Source organism: Zophobas morio, unplaced genomic scaffold (genome assembly GCF_036711695.1).
Source record: "Zophobas morio isolate AGI-343-1 ecotype UQ-CSIRO unplaced genomic scaffold, CSIRO_AGI_Zmor_V1 ptg000022l, whole genome shotgun sequence".
Taxonomy (NCBI): domain Eukaryota; kingdom Metazoa; phylum Arthropoda; class Insecta; order Coleoptera; family Tenebrionidae; genus Zophobas; species Zophobas morio.
In genome coordinates this window covers 6,686,484-6,708,854 of record NW_026972127.1, presented here as the reverse complement: position 1 = coordinate 6,708,854, position 22,371 = coordinate 6,686,484, and the positions used below count along the sequence as shown (strand labels likewise).

The 22,371-nt window shown below is 31.8% G+C and overlaps 1 protein-coding gene across 1 annotated transcript in view; it reads right to left on the bottom strand.

The window, feature by feature from the left end:
* LOC135133472 (vitamin K-dependent protein C) overlaps window positions 1–22,371 on the bottom strand; it is a 40,045-nt gene that overhangs the window by 11,329 nt on the left and 6,345 nt on the right. Inside the window, exons 2-3 of the mRNA XM_064061893.1 lie at window positions 7,120–7,395; window positions 6,849–7,071 (exon numbers count right to left, since the gene is read on the bottom strand). Coding sequence (XP_063917963.1) covers window positions 6,849–7,071; window positions 7,120–7,395 — 499 coding nt within the window. The remainder of the gene's footprint in view (window positions 1–6,848; window positions 7,072–7,119; window positions 7,396–22,371) is intronic.

Sequence of the window (22,371 nt, the reverse complement as noted above, 5' to 3'; positions counted from 1 at the left end):
GATGATTACAGAGATTTTTGGAAAAGTATTTTAAAAATTCTGTAAAATTACAGCTTCTACAAAAAACGTAAACAGAAATTATAAATCTGGACAACTGCTTTAATGTATTCATTTTCGCTTAAAATAAGTAATCAAAATAATAAACATTTGAAGTTTTTTTAACAAAATTTAATTTTGACAGTTTAATTTACGATTACATGAAATTAACCAATTTTTTTGTAAATGTCGATTTCCAAAAACCGCCAAATAACTCAATTAAAATTCAACGAAATTCCTTAGGTGTTTCTTGGTATAAGAACATTATTTATAAGGTGAGAAGATGAGTAAAATTATATCTTGGCATCGAAATGACTCCGCATAAATTTTATTTTGCTGGTTGTGGATGGTAGGAAGGAGATTTTTATTATTTAAAAAAATTACTTATTTGCGTTTTTTACATTTACATTTTTAATTTACGAAAGATCGTTTCAATCAACATAAAATCGTCGTTACTAATTTTCAACCGTAAATTAGTTAGATATACCTAGGTTTTTATTCTTTTTAAACAGGATGCATCTATGATATTTGCAAAAAAATTAGTGATACCGTAATGTTGACTGGGAATTATTAAAGTGATAATTACAAGTGTAAAATTGAACTCGTGTTGGAAAACGTCGGTTTTTATCAAATATCTGCTGTTTTTAATGTTATAACGTATTATGGTGCAAAACTGCCGTTTCTAACTGTACTACTTATTATTATTAATTTGAGTTTTTTTTTGTATTTTATTTCCTTTCTAAAGAAGTTAAGGTTGTTACTACAATAAAGAAATTTTATTAGACAGATAATCTTCGAAAAAATTTGTCTGCGCATCCTCACCAACGACGTAATGACAGCATCTCCAAATTTTTTAAGAGTAAATGTTATTTCAATTTTATAAAATAACGTTTGTGGTTTATGAATCCGCGTTGAATTTTTACCTTGCATTCAGATCTGTGGAAAAAAATCAAAATTTTATAACAGAATTTTACAATTTAACTTTGAAATTGCAAAATCGAATGTTTCGCAAACGTTTTAAAGTTATAGGATGCATATTAAATTGTTAAACAAAATTTTTTCAGTTTCAATTTTACAATTTTTTGATTCTTAAATTTTTCAAATATTCAATTTTTGACGCTTCTGAATTTTTCTACTTTCCGATTTCCCGATTTTTCAATGTTTAGTTGTTTCTGTTTTCGAATTTTTCAAGTTTTCGAATTTTCCATTTTTCGACTTCTCGATTTCACGATTTTTCAACATTTCGATTTTTTATTTTCTCATTTCTCGATTGCTCGACTTTTCAATGTTTGGATTCCTCGACTTCTCGATTTCTTAAATGTTCGATTTTTCGACTTGGATTTTTGGACTTTTCGATTTCCCGATTTTTCAGTTTTTCGTTGTTTCAGTTTTGGAATTGTTCAAGTTTTCGAGTTTTTACATTTTTCAGTGTTTTGATGGTTTGATTTCCAGATCTTTCGTTTTTCCTACTTCCAGGTTTTAGATTTTTCGATTTTTCATTTTTTGGATTTTTGAAATTTTCAATTTTCCGATTTTTTAATTTTCATATTTTTCGATTTATCAGGATTTCGAGGTATCGATTCCATTTCTTATTTTTTCAATTTTTCGATTTTTAAAATTTTTCGGCTTTGTTTTTTCGACTTTTCGATGTGGCGATTTTTTTTTTAATTTTAATGTTACAGTTTTGGAATTTTTCAAGATTTGGGATTTTTAACTTTTCTTCGATTTTTCTATTTTTCACTTTTCGAATCTTCAATTTTTCCATACTTTAATTTTTCAGTTTCTAAAATTTTTAGATTTTTCAATTTTTCGATAATAATAATTAGATTATTAGTTTTGTGATTTTAAAATTTTTCGATTTCTCGATTTTCTAGTTTTTCATTGCTTCAGTTTTGTAATTTTTCAGTTTTTTGATGTTTCGATTTCTCGATTTTTAGATTTTCCGATTTCCCGATTTTAGATTTGTTTCCGATTTCTCGATTTATCGAGATTTCGAGGTTTCGATGTTTCACTCGTTCAATTTTTCATTTTTTGAGTTGGTTTTTTGGGCCTTCCGATTTCCCGATTTTTCAATGTTTAGTTGTTTCTGTTTTGGAATTTTTCAAGTTTTCGAATTTTTAGATTTTTCAGTTTTTTGATGCTTCGATTTCCCCATCTTTTGGTTTTCCTACATCACGGTTTTAGATTTTTCGGTTTTTCAATTGTTGGATTTTTTAAATTTTCGATTTTCCGATTTTTCAATTTTCATATTACTTGATTTAGCAGGATTTCGAGGTTTCGATTGTATTTCTCAATTTTTCAGTTCTTCGATTTTTTAAATTTTAGATTTTTTGACTTCGGTTTTTCGACTTTTTTTTTCGACTGTTCGATGTGGGGATTTATTTTACTTTTGATGTTAGAGTTTTGGAATTTTTAAGTTTTCGAGTCTTTAATTTTTCTTCGATTTTCCAACTTTTTCATGTATCGATTTTTCTATTTATCATTTTTCGATTTTTCAATTTTAGATATTTTAATTTTTCAATTTTTAAAATGTTAGATTTTTCGATTTTTCAATTTCAGACTTTTCAGTTTTTTGATGTTTCGATTTCTGGATTTTTCAATTTTTCGACTTTTCGATTTCTCTATTTTTCGACATTTCGAATTTTCGATTTTTCGATTTTCCCGTTTCTCGATTTCTCGGCTTTTCAATGTTTGGATTTCTCGATTTCTTAACTTTCCGGTTTTTTAAATTTTCAATATTTCAACTTCGATTTGTGGACTTTTCGATCAACCAGTTCTCTTCAATTTTTCGTTGTTTCAGTTTTGGAATTTTTCAAGTTTTCGAGTTTTTAGATTTTTCAGTTCTTTGAGCTTTACGATTTCTCCATCTTTCGATTTTCCGACTTCCCGGTTTAAGATTTTTCGGTTTTTCAATTTTTGGATTGTTATAAATTTTTCGATTTTTTAAAATTTTTAATTTGTGGATTTTTCGATTTTTCAGATTTTTGATTTTTCAATTTTTCGGTGATTCAAATTTTAGACTTTTTGATTTCGTGATTTTTCAGAATTTCGATCTTCGATCAGTTTTGGAATTTTTAATGTTTCGATTTTTCTATTTTTCACTTTTCGATTCTTCAGTGTTTCGATATTTTAATTTTTCAATTTTTAAAATTTTAGATTTTTAAATTTTTCAATTCTTCGATATTTTTATTTTCAACTTTTGGAATTTTTTAATTTTAGGTTTTTCAGTTTTTTGATGTTTCGATTTCCCGACTTTTCAATTTCTCGATTTTTTGACATTTCGAATTTTCGTTTTTTTTAATTTTACATTTCTCGATTTTTTGACTTTTCAATGTTTCGATCTCTCGACTTTTCAATTTTTCGTTGTTTCAGTTTTAGAATTTTTCAAGTCTTCGAGTTTTTAGATATTTCAGTTTTTTTCTGGATTTTTCAATTATCCGACTTTACAGTTTTAAATTTTTCGTTTTTTCAATTTTTGGATTTTAAAATTTTCAATTTTCCGATTTTTCAAATTTCATGTATCTCGATTTATCAAGATTTCGGGGTTTCGATTTTTCGATTATCACATTTCTCAATTTTTCAGTTTCTCGATTTTCAGCTTTTTAATTTTTAAATTTTAGATTTTTCGACTTTGTTTTTTCGACTTTTCGATTTCGCGATTTTTAAAATTTCGATGTTACAGTTTTGGAATTTTTCAAGATGTGGAATTTTTAAATGTTCTTCGATCTTTCTATCTTTCACTTTTCTAATCTTCAATTTTTCCATGTTTTAATTTTTCAGTTTCTAAAATTTTAGATTTAAAAATTTTTCGATTTCTCGATTCTAGTTTTTCATTGCTTAAGTTTTGGAATTTTTCAAGTTTTCGATTTTTTAGATTTTTCAGTTTTTTGATGTTTCGATTTCTCGATTTTTCGATTTTCCGACTTCCCGATTTTAGATTTGTTTCCGATTTCTCGATTTATAGAAATTTCGAAGTTTCGATGCTTCAATCGTTCAATTTCTCGATTTTTCAGGTTTTTGATTTTTCAATTTTTCGATTTTTTAAAGTTTAGATTTATCGACTTTTTCAAGTTTTCCAGTTTAAATTTTTTTTTTCGATTTTTCAATTTTTCGATTTCTGGATGTTTCGATTTTTCTATTTTTTACTTCAGTTTCTTAAATTTTTAAACTTTTGATTTTTCAATTTTTCAATACTTCGATATTTTTAGATTTTTTAGTTTTTTGTTGTTTTAATTTCTCGATCTTTCGATTTTCCGATTTCCCGGTTTAAGATTTTTCGGTTTTCACTTTTTGCATTTTTTAAACTTTTAATTTGTTTTTTCGATTTTGCAGATTTTTGATTTTTCAATTTTTCGGTTTTTCAAATTTTAGATTTTTCGACTTTGATTTTTTTTTGTTTTTCAATTTTTTCATTGCTTCAGTTTTGGAGTTTTTCAAGTTTTCGTCTTTTTAGATTTTTCAGTTTTTTGATGTTTCGATTTCTAGATTTTTCGATTTTCCGACTTCCCGATTTTAGATTTGTTTCCGATTTCTCGATTTATAGAAATTTCGAAGTTTCAATCGTTCAATTTCTCGATTTTTCAGGTTTTTGATTTTTCAATTTTTCGATTTTTTAAATTTAGATTTTTCGACTTTTTCAAGTTTTCCAGTTTTAAATTTTTTTCGATTTTTCAATTTCTCGATGTTTCGATTTTTCTATTTTTTACTTCACTTTCTTAAATTTTTAAAATTTTGGATTTTTCAATTTTTCAATTCTTCGACATTTTTATTTTTCAATTTTTCGAATTTTTTAATTTTAGATTTTTAATTTTTTTGATGTTCGATTTCTCATTCTTTCGATTTTTCGATTTTTCGGTTTCAGATTTTTCGGTTTTTCAATTTTTCTATATAAATTTTTTTGTTTCTTCGATTTATTTGTTTTTAGGTTTTTGAAATTTTTGATTTGTCCGTTTCTCGACTTCTCGATTTCTTAAATTTTCGATTTCGCAATTTTTCAAAATGTCGATGTTTCAGTTTTGGAATTTTTGAAATTTTCGTGTTTTCTATTTTTCAATTTTTCGATTCTTTGATGTTTCGATTATTCTATTTTTCACTTTTCGATTTTTCAATTTTTCGATATTTTAATTTTTCAATTTTGAAAATTTAAAAATTTTCGATTTATCCATCCTTCGTTCTTTTTGTTTTTCAATTTTTCAAATTTTTCTATTTTAGATTTTTGAATTTTTTTTATGTTCGATTTCCCGATCTTTCGATTTTTTGACATTTCGGTTCTGGTTTTTCAGTTTTTCGATTTCTCGTTGTCAAGATTTTCGATTTTTAATTATTCAGTTTCGATAAACATCATTTATATGTTTTAAAATAACATACTCTTGTACTTGTGATTTATGAGTCCGCCTTGAGTTTTAACCCTAGGCATCCAAATTTTCACAATAACTTTTTTTGTAGCAACAGCCCTAAGTTTCTGTGTTTTTAAGTATAAAATAACTTGCGACGTATTCATCCCACAGTTAAATACAATAGAACTTAACGTAACTTAGACTTACATTAAGTAAGATTTATAAAAAATACCAACAATGCTTATGTAAGCAGTGAATTGAAATTAAGTCATTTTAACCTTAAAACATATAATTAACAACTTACTTTTGTTTTTTGGCGTAAATTTAACGTTATTTTTATATAAATAACAGTAAATAAATATCCCTTTGATTTCAACTTTATTTCAGGAATTATTATTTATAATACTATCTTGTCAACATACCAAACAAGTTCTAAAAAATGAAAATGTTAAAAGTGAAACGCCAAAATAAAATTTCAATTAAAATATAATTAGTCGAAAACGTTTTAATTGTCAATAAAAATGATTTAGTTGGAAAAAAATTGAGGACCGAATATTAAGCTGTTATTAGTGCATTTTGCATACCCATTCAAAATCGATTTACATTTATAAACAGATTCCATAACGCTAAACTTTGAAGGAAACAAATAGCATTACTAAATACTTTTCAAATTAAAAAAAAGTAAAACAAATTTTATTACTTACTACCTAAAATTTTTATTTGAAGGTAACTTTGACCTCATTTTTTTTTCCGGACTAAATTTAATTTGTTATGTTGGCTTGTTGATGGATTTCGTTCAAATTGGGTATAATTTGCACTTTTTGTATTTTTTTTTACAAGAATAATAATAGTAATAATAATAATAAACAATAATATTAGCAAATGACTAACAATTATTTTTAATTGCCCATATGAATAAAACATTTTTCATACACTCTCCATTTTTGCACTTATGTAATAAAATGAGTCACGCTTTGTACATTGATACCTACTGTTTTTTAGTAGTGGGTAGGCAGTGTTTTATATTTACAGCATGTTTGATATTTCTTCCAAACCGTTATATAATATCTATAAAGTAATTAAATAAATATTTCTACGAATTGGAATAAAAAGCGAAAACGTGTACAACAAATGAATTGTGAAATAGACTTCTACAATCCACAGATTCGTAAATATTTAACAAATTTTCCCACCATTATATAATTGCATTAATAAAACACCTTGTAAACGAGCAATTTAAGAACTAGAACAAGTCCAGGCTATTTTTCTCAATCTAGAAGTTTACGTCTCGAAGAAAGGCGGCGCCTTCGCCCAACCCTTTCTAGGTGTTCCATAAAAAATAGTAGTAGTAAATATTTGTGTCACTAGCCACGTTAACCACACCAAGACCACCAATAAACCCCAACCAAATATTTCCCCAAAACAAACACTCCCATCTTTACCGGCCCAAATATTTACCAACCAAATACAACTCACCGTACGAATCGTGCTGGTTGTCCAACAAGTTCAGCACGTAGTTCTCGCACATGGAGTTATCGTGGTAGCAGTAAGCAGTTTGTTCCTGCTGCTTCTTCCTGCACCTCCCCGGCTTCCTGCAGATCCGTATCCTCTGCGTCCTGCAGTCCTCCGAGCACGGCGACCAGCTGGACCACTTGCTCCAGATTCTGGAGGGCGCTTGACGAGTCAGATGACTACTGTCCTAAGGCACTGGCTTAACAAACTTTTTACAAAAAAATCTTCAACATACTTTGTCTAAATGCACAATGTTGAACTGACTCTTTTGTCGCGCTTTCCTTCTGCACCGCTTCTTTCCGCACGGCTTTTCCTCGTAAATGCGCGAGTCCTCGCATTGAGGGGAGACGCAGGTCTTCACTCTTCGCTGGACGCAGTCCATGCAGCGGGTCCAGGGGGACCATGGGGTGTAGAGTTTGGTCTGGTTGGTGGATGTGGCTGGGAAAGTGTCTTCCGGGATGTCTTCAAGGGATTGAAGATGGTTTGTGCTTTGTTTGGACTGCTTTCCGACCTAGAGCGAAAAGTGGTTAATTTAATTTGGAAAGGTACTATTGAAAAATGGATGATGAAGGAATTTTGGTTGTTATTGATATATAATTAATTTTTAATTAACATTATGAAATTCAGTTTCTCTTAATTAATATTTTATTTTCATATTAAATGTCTGCAATGAGTGGAATTTTTAGTAGCAGTAAATAAATTTCGTAAGTTTTAGTATCATTAAACTCACATCTTAACAGCCTTTAAAATTTTTCACATTTTTAAGATATGCAGTTATATTTAAAATTTTATCGTTGTAAAAGATTATGTCGCTATTACTACTCTATTCACAGTACTTTTATTACGTTATAACTTAAGACATTATTCAAATGTTCATTTAATTTTTAAAGAGTTTCTAAGTCGCTGAATTTCTACCCTTTTCAGGATTTATATAATAAACACACATTAAAAAATCTTTAAACAGACTTTTTGAATTTAAAATTTTCACTAAACTTCGTTTACACATATTAAAACAAAAAGGCCAAATGTAAGCCCGCCCACCCACCCTATCTCAATTGTGATGATTTTTTATGCTCCTTGAACCAAAGGGGCGGAGCTTAACTGCAAAATACGTATTTCTTTACAGGAAATTAAAAACATGTTTTTGAGTATCGTTTTATTAAAAAAATACGACGTATATTAAGAAAAAAAGGAAAATATAAACCCCGCCCACCCACCCCCATCTCAATTGTGATGATTTTTTTATTTTTAGAAACTTAAAGCATGTTTAAAATGGTAAATTTTTGTGGGGAAATATGGATTTTGCAATGAAGCCCCGCCCCTATCTCTGCCAACGAATGAAAACTTCATTACTACTTAGATCAGGACAGGTATGGGTGGGGCTTAATCTTTGGCTTTATTTTTTTTTTCTTCATATACATAGTATTCTTTGAATAACACGATACTCAAAAACATGTCTTTAATTTCTCTTAGAGAAATAAGGATTTTGCAATTAAGCTCTGCCCCCTTGGCCCGCGACGAATAAAAAAAATCATTACAATGCAGATGGGGAGGGTGGGCGGGGCTTATATTTTGCCTTTTTTTCTTAATATAACATAGCCATCTTTTTACAACAAGAAACTTAAAACATGATTAAAATATAAACCCCGCCCACCCACCCCATCTCAATTTTGATGATTTTTTTATTTTTAGAAACTTAAAGCATGTTTAAAATGGTAAATTTTTGTGGGGAAATATGGATTTTGCAATGAAGCCCCCCCCCTATCTCTGCCAACGAATGAAAACTTCATTACTATTTAGATCAGGACAGGTATGGGTGGGGCTTAATCTTTGGCTTTATTTTTTTTTTTCTTAATATACATAGTATTCTTTGAATAATACGATACTCAAAAACATGTCCTTCTTCTTCTCGTAGAGAAATAAGGATTTTGCAATTAAGCTCTGCCCCTTTGGCTCGCGACGAATAAAAAAAATCATTACAATGGAGATAGGGCGGGTGGGCGGGGCTTATATTTTGCCTTTTTTTCTTAATATAACATAGCTATCTTTTTACAACAAGAAACATGGTACATTTTTGCAAAGAAATGTGGATTTTGCAACTGGGACAGAGCCTAATTGCAAAATCAATATTTCCTTATACAAATTTTCCATTTTAACATGTTTTAAGTTTCATTGTGTGAAAAGAAGTCTACACACATATTAAAACAAAAAGGCAAAATGTAAGCCCGCCCACCCACCCTATCTCAATTGTGATGATTTTTTTTTTATTCTCCGTGAACCAAGGGGGCGGAGCTTAACTGCAAAATACTTATTTCTGTAGAAAAATTAAAAACATCTTTTTGAGTATCGTGTTGTTCAAGAAATTCGACGTATATTAAGAAGAAAAGGAAAATCTCAATTGTGATGATTTTTTTTTATTCTTAGAAACTTACAACACGTAAAATGGTAGATTTTTGTAGGGAAATATAGATTTTGCGTCCCTAGGTCTGCCAACTAATGAAAACTTCATTACTACATAGATCAGGGCAGGTATGGGCGGGGCTTAATCTTTGACTTTAATTTTTCTTAATATACATAGTATTCTTTGAACACCACGATACTCTAAAACATGTTTTTAGTTTCTCGTAGAGAAATAACGATTTTGCAATTAAGCTCCACCCTATTGGCTCACGGCGAATAAAAAAAAACATCACAATTGAGGTAGGGTGGGAGGGCGGGGCTTGAATTTTGTCTTTTTTTTTCTGAATATGTGTAAACTTATTCCGACAACAAGAAACTTAAAACATGTTTAAAATGGTAAATTTTTGTAGTAATCAACTTGACAATTTTCAGCTCTAAAAGCAACTATAACGGGAGTATTATTAGGTGGGTTGGTCAGGTCAGGTCTAGTCAAATCAAGTTAGGTTAGGTCAGGTCTGATCTGGTTAGGTCTGCTCTGGTCTGGTCAGGTCAGGTCAGGTCAGTTCAGGTTAAGTCAGGTCAACTCAACTCAACTCGTTACAGTTTGATGAACTAGAAGAACAGATGTTGTCTTTAATTGAAGTCGAAGTTATAAAGGAATTTGACAAGAGATCTGTCTAGTTGTAAATTGTAATAAGCTAGAAATTGGTAACCTGTCAGCCCACCTTACTTTCCGTTGTCAAAATTGACATGGTTGTCAGTGACATTTAATTTAAGTCAAATTTTTTTATGAATTTTATTAAAATGTCGTAACCTTACTTTGTTGGACTGAAAGAATTGGTTAAAGTAAGCAAAGGAGGAAACCTGAGTAGAATTTGATAATGAGATAAATAAAAAATGAATCGCAATCAACGCCACAGTCCTCCTCAATGACTGTAATTATGATAAGACCAATTAATTCAGTGTTCATATAACGTGTTAGCAAATTATTTATTCAGGTCTGATTTATTTAATTTTTCTAACGATAGGTTCAAAGTTCTGAAAAATTTTATTATTTCAGTTATTATTTTTATTATCCACATTTCATTACTTTTCACTGGAGAGCTAAAATACGTAGTTCATTTATGGCATTTGGTCTAATCGTAAACGTCAACTTTTTCATCAGTTAAATTAGTAATAATTTCCGAGGCTTCCACGGTGTAAATTGAGTTTTTGGGCTCAACGTTTCGCACACTTTCGTAAGTGGCATCTTCAGGAGCAGGGTTAAGAATAAGGCAAAAGTAACTCAGTATGTCAACCATACCAGAGGCGAAACTCTTTTTCCTGAAGATGCCACTCACGAAAGTGTTCGAAAGATTGAGTCCAAGAACTCAATTTACACGGTTCCAACCCGGAAAACGATCATGTATAGTTAAATTAGTACCGGGTGATTATTAATGATTATGACTTTTTTGTCAGGTTGGCAACATATTTAAAATATTACGATGGCATACCCTGATTGTTACCTAGTATCATCGTGAACTCGAAAACGTAAGGTCCTTAATATTTTCTGACAGATTTATTAATGGTTTCTTACAACCTGAATTTGAACATTTATTTTCAAGTCGACACTCTAAAGTGGAGCGTTTCCGATATCACCTTATTTTGGTTTTGTGTTTACTTCATGTGCTTTGTTTTATGTGATGTGGGGATTCGTTGAGTCCACAGTGTATCTCTAAAAACTTATTTTGGTTTAATTATTAACTTGAATTAATGCATAATTTACATCATAATACTCATTTTACTATCGTCAAAATTTGGGACAATTTAACTCTAACTAAAATAAACGCACGGGATCGCGTGGATGTTCATCTCAATACCGGATCTTCAACCCCAGTGAATCAGGCCGTCAAGTTGGCTGCTTCAAGAATGGGAGTGTTGTGGCTGCCGTTAGGAAAAATATACTCTTATGGAGAGACGCCCTTCGCGCCGCTGTCGCTGCGAAGTTTGTTATCACTCAGCTTGTTTTTTTTTAATATGCCTCCACACCATCCAGTTATTTTAATGACGATTTTTCATTTGCTTCTTTGTTTGTTTGAAATTGTGATCCTCAAATATTTGTTTTGATTTGTAAGATTTGATTTCATTTTTGCATGTTGGAGGGGGTTTTGTAGTAGTTTCACAGATTTGCCCTCTCCAGACTTGAGGAATAAATAATTTGCCCTCCATATTTGTATTTTAATTCTGGGGTACATTTGCAACCACTTTGCATTTAAACGTTACAGTTCAAGGCTAAATTTTGAATTTTTCGCGGGTTTTAAATTTTTGTGTACATGTCTCAATTTTGGCGGGATGTTTTGCTTAACACGAAGTAAATAGTCAAAGGAAGCAGAACAGGGAATAAACAATGAACAACAAGGAGGATAAGAGAAACAATTATAGGCAATAACAATAGAGCAAAAAGAAGAAGCAGTTGGAAAAATAAAAACGGGAACATCTAACGGAGTTGACAATTTGGAACCTGAAAAAGTTTTGGGGATTCCTTGGGTCTTGTTTTCCAAGCACTTTGAAAAAATTTCTGGGACCCTTAGTGTCTGGTTCTTGAAGTAGTTTGAAAGAGTCTTGGGATCCCTTGTGTCTTGTTTTTCAAAGAATCTCAGGGACCCTTCGTGTTTTGAGTTTATAGTACCTTGAAAGGACCCCGGAGATGTTATGTCTGGTTTTTGAAGTAGTTTGAAAGAATTTCAAAGACTCCTTTTGTTTTGGAAGTACTTAATAACAATAATAATAATAATGATTTATTGACGGCAAATTTTAGCCTTTACATACATAAAAAGATACATAATAACTACTAGTAACTAATTATACAAAATGCGGCGCAGTGTCGCCTTAAAATTATTGAACTTAGTTTGAAAGAGTCATAAGAATCTCTGGGACCCCTAGTGTCTGCTTTTTGAAGTAGTTTGAAAGAATCTCGCGGACCCCTTGTGTCTGGTTTTTGAAGTAGTTTGAAAGAATCCAGAGAAACCCTTTAGTTTTGTTTCTGAAGTAGTTGGAAACAATCTCGAGGACCCCTAGTGCCTGGTTTTTGAAGAATCTCAGGGACCCTTGGTGTTTAGAGTTTAAGTACCCTGAAAGGACTTTGGGGACCCCCTGTGTCTGCTTTTGAAGTAGTTTGAAAGAATCTCGGGGTACCCGTTTTATTCTGTGTTTGAAGGACTTCGAAACAAACTCGTGGATCCTTTTTGTTTTGTGTTTGAAATACTTTGAAAGAATCTCTGGGACCCGTAGTGTTTTGAGTTTGAAGTAAGTACCTCGAAAGGACCTGGGGGATATTTTGTGTCTGGTTTTTGAAGTAGTATGAAAAAATCTTGGGGATCCCTTGTGTCTAGCTGGTTGAAGTAGTTTAAAAGAATGTTAGGAACCACTTGTCTTTTGTTTTTGAAGTACTTTGAAAGAATCGCGTGGACCCCTTTTGTTTTGTGTTTAAAGGTCTTTGAAAGAATCTCGGGGATTTTTCTGTGTGTTGCTTTGATGCAGTTTGAAGAATCTAGCAGACCTCTTATGTCTGGTTCTTTAAAAGAATCTCGGGTGTTTTGAGTTTGAAGTATCTTGAAAGAACCTCGGGGATCCCTTGTGTCTGGTTTTTGAAGTAGTTTGCAGGGACGGCTTGTCATATTAGGCAGGTGAGGCAATGCCTCAGCAATGAATATGCGCTGCATTATTATTTTTATTATTTCTCGCCGATATATTTCCGCCCATTTTTTTTTCTGATACCTATTTTAAAAATAAATGTGAAAAATTATTGTTATTCTTATCTTGGTAGGAGGATATTAGATGTTTCGAATAATTTAGAAGAAAATAGAAGAATCCGAAAGAGTCTGCAGGGATTTGAAATGATCTGGAAAATTTTGAAAGAATCTGAGAAAATCAGGAAAAATCTGAGAGAATTTAAGGGAATGTGAGAGAATCTGAGAGATTCCGAAAGAATCTCGAAGAATCTAGCAAAATCTAAAAGAATCTAGAAAATCTGGAAGAATTTGGAAGAGTCTGCAGCAATCTGAAAGGATTTGTAAGAATCTCAAACAATCTGCACAGAACTGAATAATTTAAAGAATCTTGAGGATTCCTAAGGAAGAGTCGTAAAGAAAATGAAAGGATCTGGAAGAATCTGAAACGATTTGAAAGGTGAAAATTCTTGAGAATCTGAGAGAATCGGAAAAAATCCGAAGGAATCTGAGGGAACTTGTGAGAATCTGAGCGAATTTTGAGGAATTTCGGGAATTTAGAAAAATCTAAGAGAATCTAAAAAAACCTGGAAGAATTTGGAAGAATTTTGATGAATGTGCAAGAATATGTAAGGAACTGTAAATATCTGAATTGGATTTGAAATAATCTTGAGGATTCCTAAAGGTGTCACTGACAGAATTTGAAAAAAATCGAAAGAATCTGAAAGCGAGAATTAAAAAGAAAATGAGAGAATCTGAGAGAAATTAGGAGATTTGGAAGGAATCTAAAGGAATTTGAGACAGTCGGAAAGAATTTGAAGGAATCTGAAAGCACCTAAGGCGATTTGGAAAAATTTGATAGCATCTGAAACGATTTGTAAGGATTTGAAAAATTTTGAGGAAATCTCAGGGAATTTTGATAGATTTTCCACCATAGAAAAATTACACATTTTTGACGTGCTTAATGTTTCTAAAATTTCGTTTTTTTCCGAAAAAAAACGATGTTAATAAAAAACGCAAGCACGACAATATAATTTTTTTTGACATTTAGATATTGGAGCATCTAGTGCTTTGCATCATCAGCTTCTCATGAACTGCCCCTGGTTGTTTGTAAGAATCCCGGGGACCCCTTTTGTTCTGTGTTTGAAGTACTTTGAAACAATCTCGGGGACCCCTTTTGTTTCGTGCTTGAAGTACTTTGAATGAATCTCGGAGACCCCTTGTGTTTGGTTTTCGAAGTAGTTGGAAAGAATTTAGTAGACCCCTTGTATCTGGTTTTTGAAAGAATCTCAGGGACCTCTGATATTTTGAGTTTGAAGTATCTTGAAAGAACCTCGGGAATCCCTTGTGTCTGGTTTTTGAAGTAATTTGAAAGAATTTCGGGGACTGTTTTTGTTTTGTTTTGAAGTAGTTTAAATGAGTCTTGGGGATACTTTGTGTATTGTTTTTCAATCACTTTGAGAGAATCTGGGGACTCCTTGCGTCTGGTTTTTGAAGTAGTTTGTAAGAATCCCGGGGATCCCTTTTGTTCTATGTTTGAAGGACTTTGAAAAATCTCGGGAATCTTTCTGTGTATTGTTTTTGATGCAGTTTGAAAGAATCTAGCAGATCCCTTGTGTCTGGTTTTTGAAAGAATCTCAAGGACCTCTCGTGTTTTGAGTTTGAAGTATCTTGAAAGAACCTCGGGAATTCCTTGTCTGGTTTTTGAAGCACTTTGACAGAATCTTGAGGATCCCTTGTCTTGTTTTTGAAGTAATTTCAAAGAATCTCGAAGTCACGAGAATCTAACATTCAAAGACTTACGAACAGCATTTGACGCGGTAGACAGAAGAACGATTTAGAATTGCCTGGTCGAACTGGAAGTACCATAAAACTGATAGAAGTATATATGAAACAGTAAAGGGAAAAGTACAAATAGGTGTAAAAATATGACAAGAATTCCGAATGGATAGGGGATCAAAGCAGGGAGGATAGCTTAAATCCATTGCTGGACATATGGGACAGATAAATTGATAAAATGGAGATGGAGTTATGTGGTACAAATAAGAGGAAAGTATTGATAGTAAAGGAATAACACGTGAGGCAATGCAATAGAGTTGTCATAAAAGAAAAATATTAGAAAGAATAAACCTGGACGAATATTTGGGAAGAACAATTACGGAAAACGGGAAGAAAAGCAGGCTTAAGACCAATGGCAGGGAAAACGAAATGGGATAGAATAGCAAACGAAAGAATAAGAGAAATAGTATAGCACCCAGGAACATCAACAAGGAAAAGAAGAAAAGGAAGACCCTAGGAACACCTGGATACAACATATAGAAGAACTAGGAAGATCGAGAAGGAGACTGAAAAAAGGGAGAAATAGGAAAATGAAAAGCGAAAGTTGATTGAATATTGTCTAAATCTGGGTAAAATACGGAACTCCCACTCCTTAATTGCTAATATGTAGTTATCGAATTGTTCTTGTTTTTCAACTGAACTCTTGTATTAAATTTTTAAAATGAATTAAATTTTGTGTTGCAAATTGGCAATTACTCGCGTAATTACCATTAAAACTGGAACGATCTAGTATGCATTATGCAAGCACCATTGTTGACATATCCACTCTTAGGTCGCCTCGCCTGACCCATATTCGGCTTCTGGTACTTCGCTCCGCATAATTGTTTTATGCAATTTGCCATGCCGCCCATCTAAAAGGCGGAAGTGCGCAAAAATGACCGTAATTTCCTGGTTTATTTCGGGGATTTATTTTTAGGTCACATTTCAGCCAAGAATCAAACTCATACTCGTAAGTTACACGAATGAAATAATAATAACAATAATAATAACACGATCTTTATCCATAATTCCCATGTTTAAATGCGTACCTCACACTTGCGCGTCGTCTCGGGGTATTTTTAGCTCGTCCCCCGCGCAATCAAAGGGTGACACTAAGACGACGAGAAAAATCCTTGTACAAATAACCAAATCGAGGAAACTGGATACCGGTCCGACAAAAGCGCGTTTCAGGATTCTGCGGGCCGTTATTAATTGTTTGGCAGCAGGAATTCAGCCGGAGGGTGTTTGATCGAAGATAAAGTTCGGTTTGGGAGATGCGTCGCGTCGGGGAGATTTACGGCTGCTTTAGTTTTTATTTTGGTAACGTGGGATTTATTGGGGAACCGAGCTCGAAAGGAAGTTTTGGGAAATCAGTCATTAATTCTTTACGGGCGTCTGCGTGGAAGTCATTAAAATTTTTGGCCGGCGTCAACATTTTAGCACGGCTTCTGTCTTTGGTTATTAAGGATGACGTGTGTTGGATTTGGAAAAACAACTGATATTTTCGTTTTTTGCCGGTTAAATTTGTACCACGCATAATGCACTTTGTGGGTCAGGTTTGGCTGGAACCAGTTTCGAGGTAAAATTGAATACTTTCGTTGAATTATATCAACAATGTTGGGTAACTGGTAGCAGCGTGCGTATCGATTTTAACGTGGTCTAGTTCATTTTTTCGTGTTTTTGAAATCGGGAAGTTGTCAGAATTGCGTAAAATATGTTAGAGAACTTCGTCTGGGACAGCAGTTTTGACACAGTTTATTTCATCTCCGTTGTGACTGACAAAAAAAGTTTAGTCGATTTCAATATCTGATCTTCAAAAGTTTCTAAAAAAATTGTTCTTTTATGTTCACTTGACCTGACCTGTGCTGATTTAACCTGACCCTGTTTAATTTAACAAAGCAAATTTAGCCGAAAATAACCTCTGGAGATCGAAGTCTGCTAAAAAATCTCTTCAAGTAATTTCCGAAACTGATAGAACAAAGGTATAAATTTTTGTAAGGGGAGAGTACTGAAAAATTATTTTTTTTTTAAATTTGTCAAAAATCTATAAAAAAACCCTAAAATATAAATCTCGACGTACTGATTAGAAAAATATAGGGTGTTTATTGACCTAGAGAAAGATTTTCTAGATATTCACTTTGAAAGACAATTTTTTTTTCAAAATTCTAAAAATCGCCATTTCCTACGGACGATTCAAGAAAGAACTTTTTAAAAAAATTAGCGGAAAATGACCCTTGGAGATCGAAATCTGCTAAAAAATCTCTTTGAGTAGTTTTCGAAACTGGTCAAAATTTTCATAAGGAGAGAGTACTGAAAAATTGAGTTTATTTAAAAATTCGCCAAAAAATCTACAAAAAATTCAGAAATATAAATCTCGACGTACTGATTAGAAAAATATAGGGTATTTATTGTTTTGGATTAAGATTTTTAAAATAATCCCTTTGAAAGGCAATTTTTTTTCAAAATTCTAAAAATCGCCAAATTCTAACGGACGATTCAAGAAAAATCATAGAAATTTTTGAAAAATTTAGGCGAAAATGACTCTCGTTGAACGAAATCTGCTAAAAAATCTCTTCAAGTAATTTTCGAAACTGGTTGAAAAAAAGGCAAAATTTTCATAAGGAGAGAGCACTGAAACATTGAGTTTATTTAAAAATTCGCCAAAAATATACAAAAAATTCTGATGTATAAATCTCGACCTACTGATTGTAAAAATGTTGGGTGTTAGGGTTCTGGAGGAAGATTTTCTAAATATTCACTTTGAAAGTCCATTTTTTTTCATTATAGATTCTAGAAATCGCCAAACTCCCAATGGGAGATTCTAGAAAAATCATAGAAATTTTCGAAAAATTTAGCCAAAAATAACCTCTGGAGATCGAAATCTGCTAAAAAATCTCTTCCAGTAATTTTCGAAACTGGTCGAAAAAAAGTCAAAATTTTCATGAGGTGAAAGTACTGAAAAATTGAGTTTTTTTAAAAATTCGCCAAAAAATCTACAAAAAATTCAGAAATATAAATCTCGAAGTACTGATTAGAAAGATATAGGGTATGTATTGTTTTGGATTAAGATTTTTAAAATATTCCCTTTGAAAGGCAATTTTTTTTCAAAATTCTAAAAATCGCCAAATTCTCACGGGCGATTCAAGAAAAATCATAGAAATTTTTGAAAAATTTAGGCGAAAATGACCCTCTTTGAACGAAATCTGCTAAAAAATCTCCTCAAGTAATTTTCGAAACTGGTTGAAAAAAGGTCAAAATTTTCATAAGGGGAGAGCACTGAAACATTGAGTTTATTTAAAAGTTCGCCAAAAATCTACAAAAAATTCTGATGTATAAATCTCGACCTTCTGATTGTAAAAATGTAGGGTGTTTATGGTTCTGGAGGAATATTTTCTAAATATTCACTTTGAAAGTCCATTTTTTTTTCAAAAATCGAAAAATCGCCACACTTCCACGGATGATTCTAGAAAAATCATAGAAATTTTCGAAAAATTTTGCCAAAAATAACCTCTGGAGATCGAAATAAAATTCTCGTTAAGTAATTTTCGAAACTGGTCGAAGAAAGGTCAAAATTTGCATAAGGGGAGAGTACTGAAAAATTGAGTTTTTTAAAAATTCGGCAAAAATCTACAAAAAACTGAAATATAAATCTCGCCGTATTGATTAGAAAAATATAGGGTGTTTATTGTTCTAGAGAAAGATTTTCTAGATATTCACTTTGAAAGACAATTTTTTTTTCAAAATTCTAAAAATCGCCAAATTTCCACGAACAATTCTGGATAAATTCTAAAAATTTAGCCGAAAATAATCTCTGGAAATCGAAATTGACTAAAAAATACTACTGAAAAATTGAGCTTCTAAAAAACTTCGCTAAAAATTCTGATGTATAAATCTCAATATGATGATTAGAAAATGTAGGGTGTTTATGGTCCTGGGGGAAGACTTTCTAAATTTTTTGAAAATAAATTTTTTTCAAACTTCTAAAAATTACCAATTTTTCACGGAAGATTCTGGAATTTTCGGAAGTGATAAAAAAATTGAAATTTTTCCAAAGGGGAGAGTAGTGAAAAATTAAGGTTTTGAAAAAATTTACTAGAAGTGCCCAAAAATTCTGAAATATAAATCTCGATGTCGTGATTCCAGAAATATATTGTGTTCATGGTCTCAGAACAAGATTTACGAAATATTCGATTTGAAAGTCTATTTTTCTTTAAATCCTAAAAATTTCCATATTATAACGGGCGATTCTGAAAAAAACGTAAACATTTTCAGATAAATGAATTAGAAAATAGATCTGGGCATCGAAACTTACAAAAAAAAAACTTTAAGCCATTTTCGAAGGTGATCGAAAAAGTTGAAATACTGAAAATTGAAAATTTTACTAAAAATCCACAAATAATTCTGGTATGTAAATCTCAACGTGCTGATTTGAAAAATATAGCGTTTTTATGGTCCTGTTGAAAGATTTTATAAAAATTCGCTTTAAAAGTATTTTTTTTTCAAAAGTCAAAAGTTGTCACATTATATAAAATGGTAGAAATTCTCAAAAAATGTATATAGTAATATAAAATACTCTGAAATATAGATCTCGACTTGTGGACTCCAAAAATATAGTGCGTTCATGGTCTCGGAGCAAGATTTTCGAAATATTCGGTTTGAAAGTCAATTTTTTCAAAATTCCAAAAATTGTTACATTTTATATAGGCGATTCTGAAAAAAGTGCAAAAATTTTCAAAGAATCAAAGTCGAAAATAACTTCTGTATGTCGAAATCTACGAAAATTTCTCTTTAGATAATTTTCGAAGGTGGTCAAAAAAAGTTGAAATTTTCCTAAAAAACGATATGGAAAAATTGAGCTGCCTAAAAAATACATAAAAAATTGTGGGATATAGATCTCCAACGGCTGATTGGAAAAATATATAATACGTATCAAATTATACTACATGTTTAAAAAAATCTGTTCTGAAAATAAATAAGAAATGCTAGGTACAAACAACGGGCAGACAAATAGAAGAAAAAACATTCATCAAAATTGCCCCACCAGATTAAAACAAACGAAAATTTAAAAGCAGCAGTCATAAATTCTCTTAAATACGAATCGTGATACTCAGGCAATTTTTGAACCTTGAGATCTAATTTTGACGTGCATTTTTTAGCACTTCCTGCGTTTCGCTTTGGAATGCCGAATTTTATAAAACCACGCCTAATTCTCCAATTTCCTGTTAATCAATAAACACATAAAAAGTATGATCGTCATTACAAACATCTAGATTAAGTTTTCCGATCTCGAGCAAAAAATTTTGAAATTTTTGTGACCACGTCGACCCCAGCGAAGTGTAAAAATTTTCTCCAGCCTGGAAACATCGCAAACATATAAATAAACCCAAGATTAAAATAAGTGTCTATCTCGAGCCAAGTTCAAACGTCTGAATGGTGACATCAATCATCACAAACAATAATCGTTGTAATTAGAAATAATTGATCCAATTTCTCCCACAATACACTTAAACTAATTAATATTAATTTTTAAAATCCCGTCGTGACACAGAAATCCCAGCCATTATCTATATTGGTCAGTAACACCAATAAACAGAAATATTAATCAAACCCATCATTATCTTGCGAACACCTATTCATCAATGGATTACTGCAGGGTCACTTTTCCATTGAATCGGCCTCACCCTTTGATAGCGTAAATGTTTACAAATCGAATAAACAGCGACACCTTGAGCCAATATAATCCGGAATGAGGCACTTGACACCTAAAATCCAAACAAAAAGTGGCATTGACTCCGGTTCATTGTTGCCCATCTCCAATAAATCATTGGCCACTTAATTACGGAAAACTAGAGGATAATTAACTTAATATTTACGATGACGGTTATAAACTGGCTACTGCATGCAGTCTCTGCTACTTTTTGGGTTCAAGCAGGTTCAAGGTGTCTGTGCTACCGATCGGCTTATTCTAGGCCAAAAATAGGCATGTCTTAGCACACCCTAAAGTACTCTATCAAGATCTGACGAAGATGCAACCCAGATGGGTTTTATGTAACGCTTGTAAATATAAACACCGAATTTGTCGTGTGCTATCGTCGTTATACTTTTTATTATTCATCCGAAAGGTCAACCATAAATATTCTATATAAATCATAGGTCAGTAACTTTTGTTTTAAAATTAGACTTCTATTTTTCTCGATGGTATCAAGCAGTGGCGGCGGCAAAAAAATCCGCGGAAGTGTCAAGGGGTTAAAGGTCCTTGGAGCGGACACTAAAATCACGGTTAGTCGACTTTTTATGGAAGCTATAAACTGACTCTTAAAGCTACTGTGAGGCACGTTTTTTACGTAAAAATGCTTTTTTAAATATAAAAAAATTCCCTAGTTTTCAATTGAAGAAGTTTTGTTAGTGTTGTGTACAACTGACATTTGACAGAGTTGTCGAAAAGCGTTAATTTTATTATACGAAAAAGTGGGGTTATTGTAGACATTGTAGACAACGTTTATCAAAAATCAAGGCCAACTTATTTGGTGATTTTTCTTTTGAACACGTAATAACGTAAACTTGAATGAACTGGAAAATGAGACTTATAAATATGAGTATTAGTAAAAAATAAATAACAGCTAATATGTTGTATTTAAAACAAACATATTTTAAACGTAACGTAAAGTTTGCCTTTATTAAATATGCTTTTCACGAACCACGTCGAATTTACAACCACTTTAATAAATGTTGAAATTGCTACGTGTTTTAGTACGCATTTAAGATTTAAGGAACAGCTAAATAACTTCCTGACCCACCGGCTTCCAGAATAATAAATATTAACTTTCTTGTCAGTGAAACATGGTAGCAAAAATGTCACAATTTCTTGTTTTTGTTTATTTATCGCAAGATTAGCAATTTCTGGGTTTTTATAAATGTGTTTTTCAAATATGAAGCTCACTTTTAAATAGATAATTCATGTTGTCACTAAGTTTTTATGTGTCCTCCGCAAAAATAAGAGAAAAAATTGAAAAACTTGGAAATATAGGTTTTGCAATTATGGGGCGGAGCCTAATTGCAAAATCGATTATTCCTTATACAAATTTTTCATTTTCAACATATTTTAAGTTTCATGTTGTGCAAAAAGCCTACACATATTAAAACAAAAAGGCAAATGTTAGCCCGCCCACCCGCCCTATCTCAATTGTAATGATTTTTTTTATTCGCCGTGAGTCAAGAGGGCGGAGCTTAACTGCAAAATACTTATTTCTTTACAAGAAATTAAAAACATATTTTTGTGTATCGTGTTGTTCAAAAAATACGAAGTATATTAAGAAAAAAAGGGAAATATAAACCCCACCCACCCCATCCAAATTGTGATGATTTTTTTGATGATTAGAAACTTAAAATACGTTTAAAATGGTAAATTTTTGTAAGGGAATACGAATTTTGCTATTAGTCTCCGCCCCCGGAGTCTGCCAACGAATGAAAACTTCATTACTATTTAGATCAGGGCTTTTGCGATTTTTGTTTCGTGATATCTTCTGTGGCGTAAATAACACTCCCGCGGTCGTTCGTTGTGC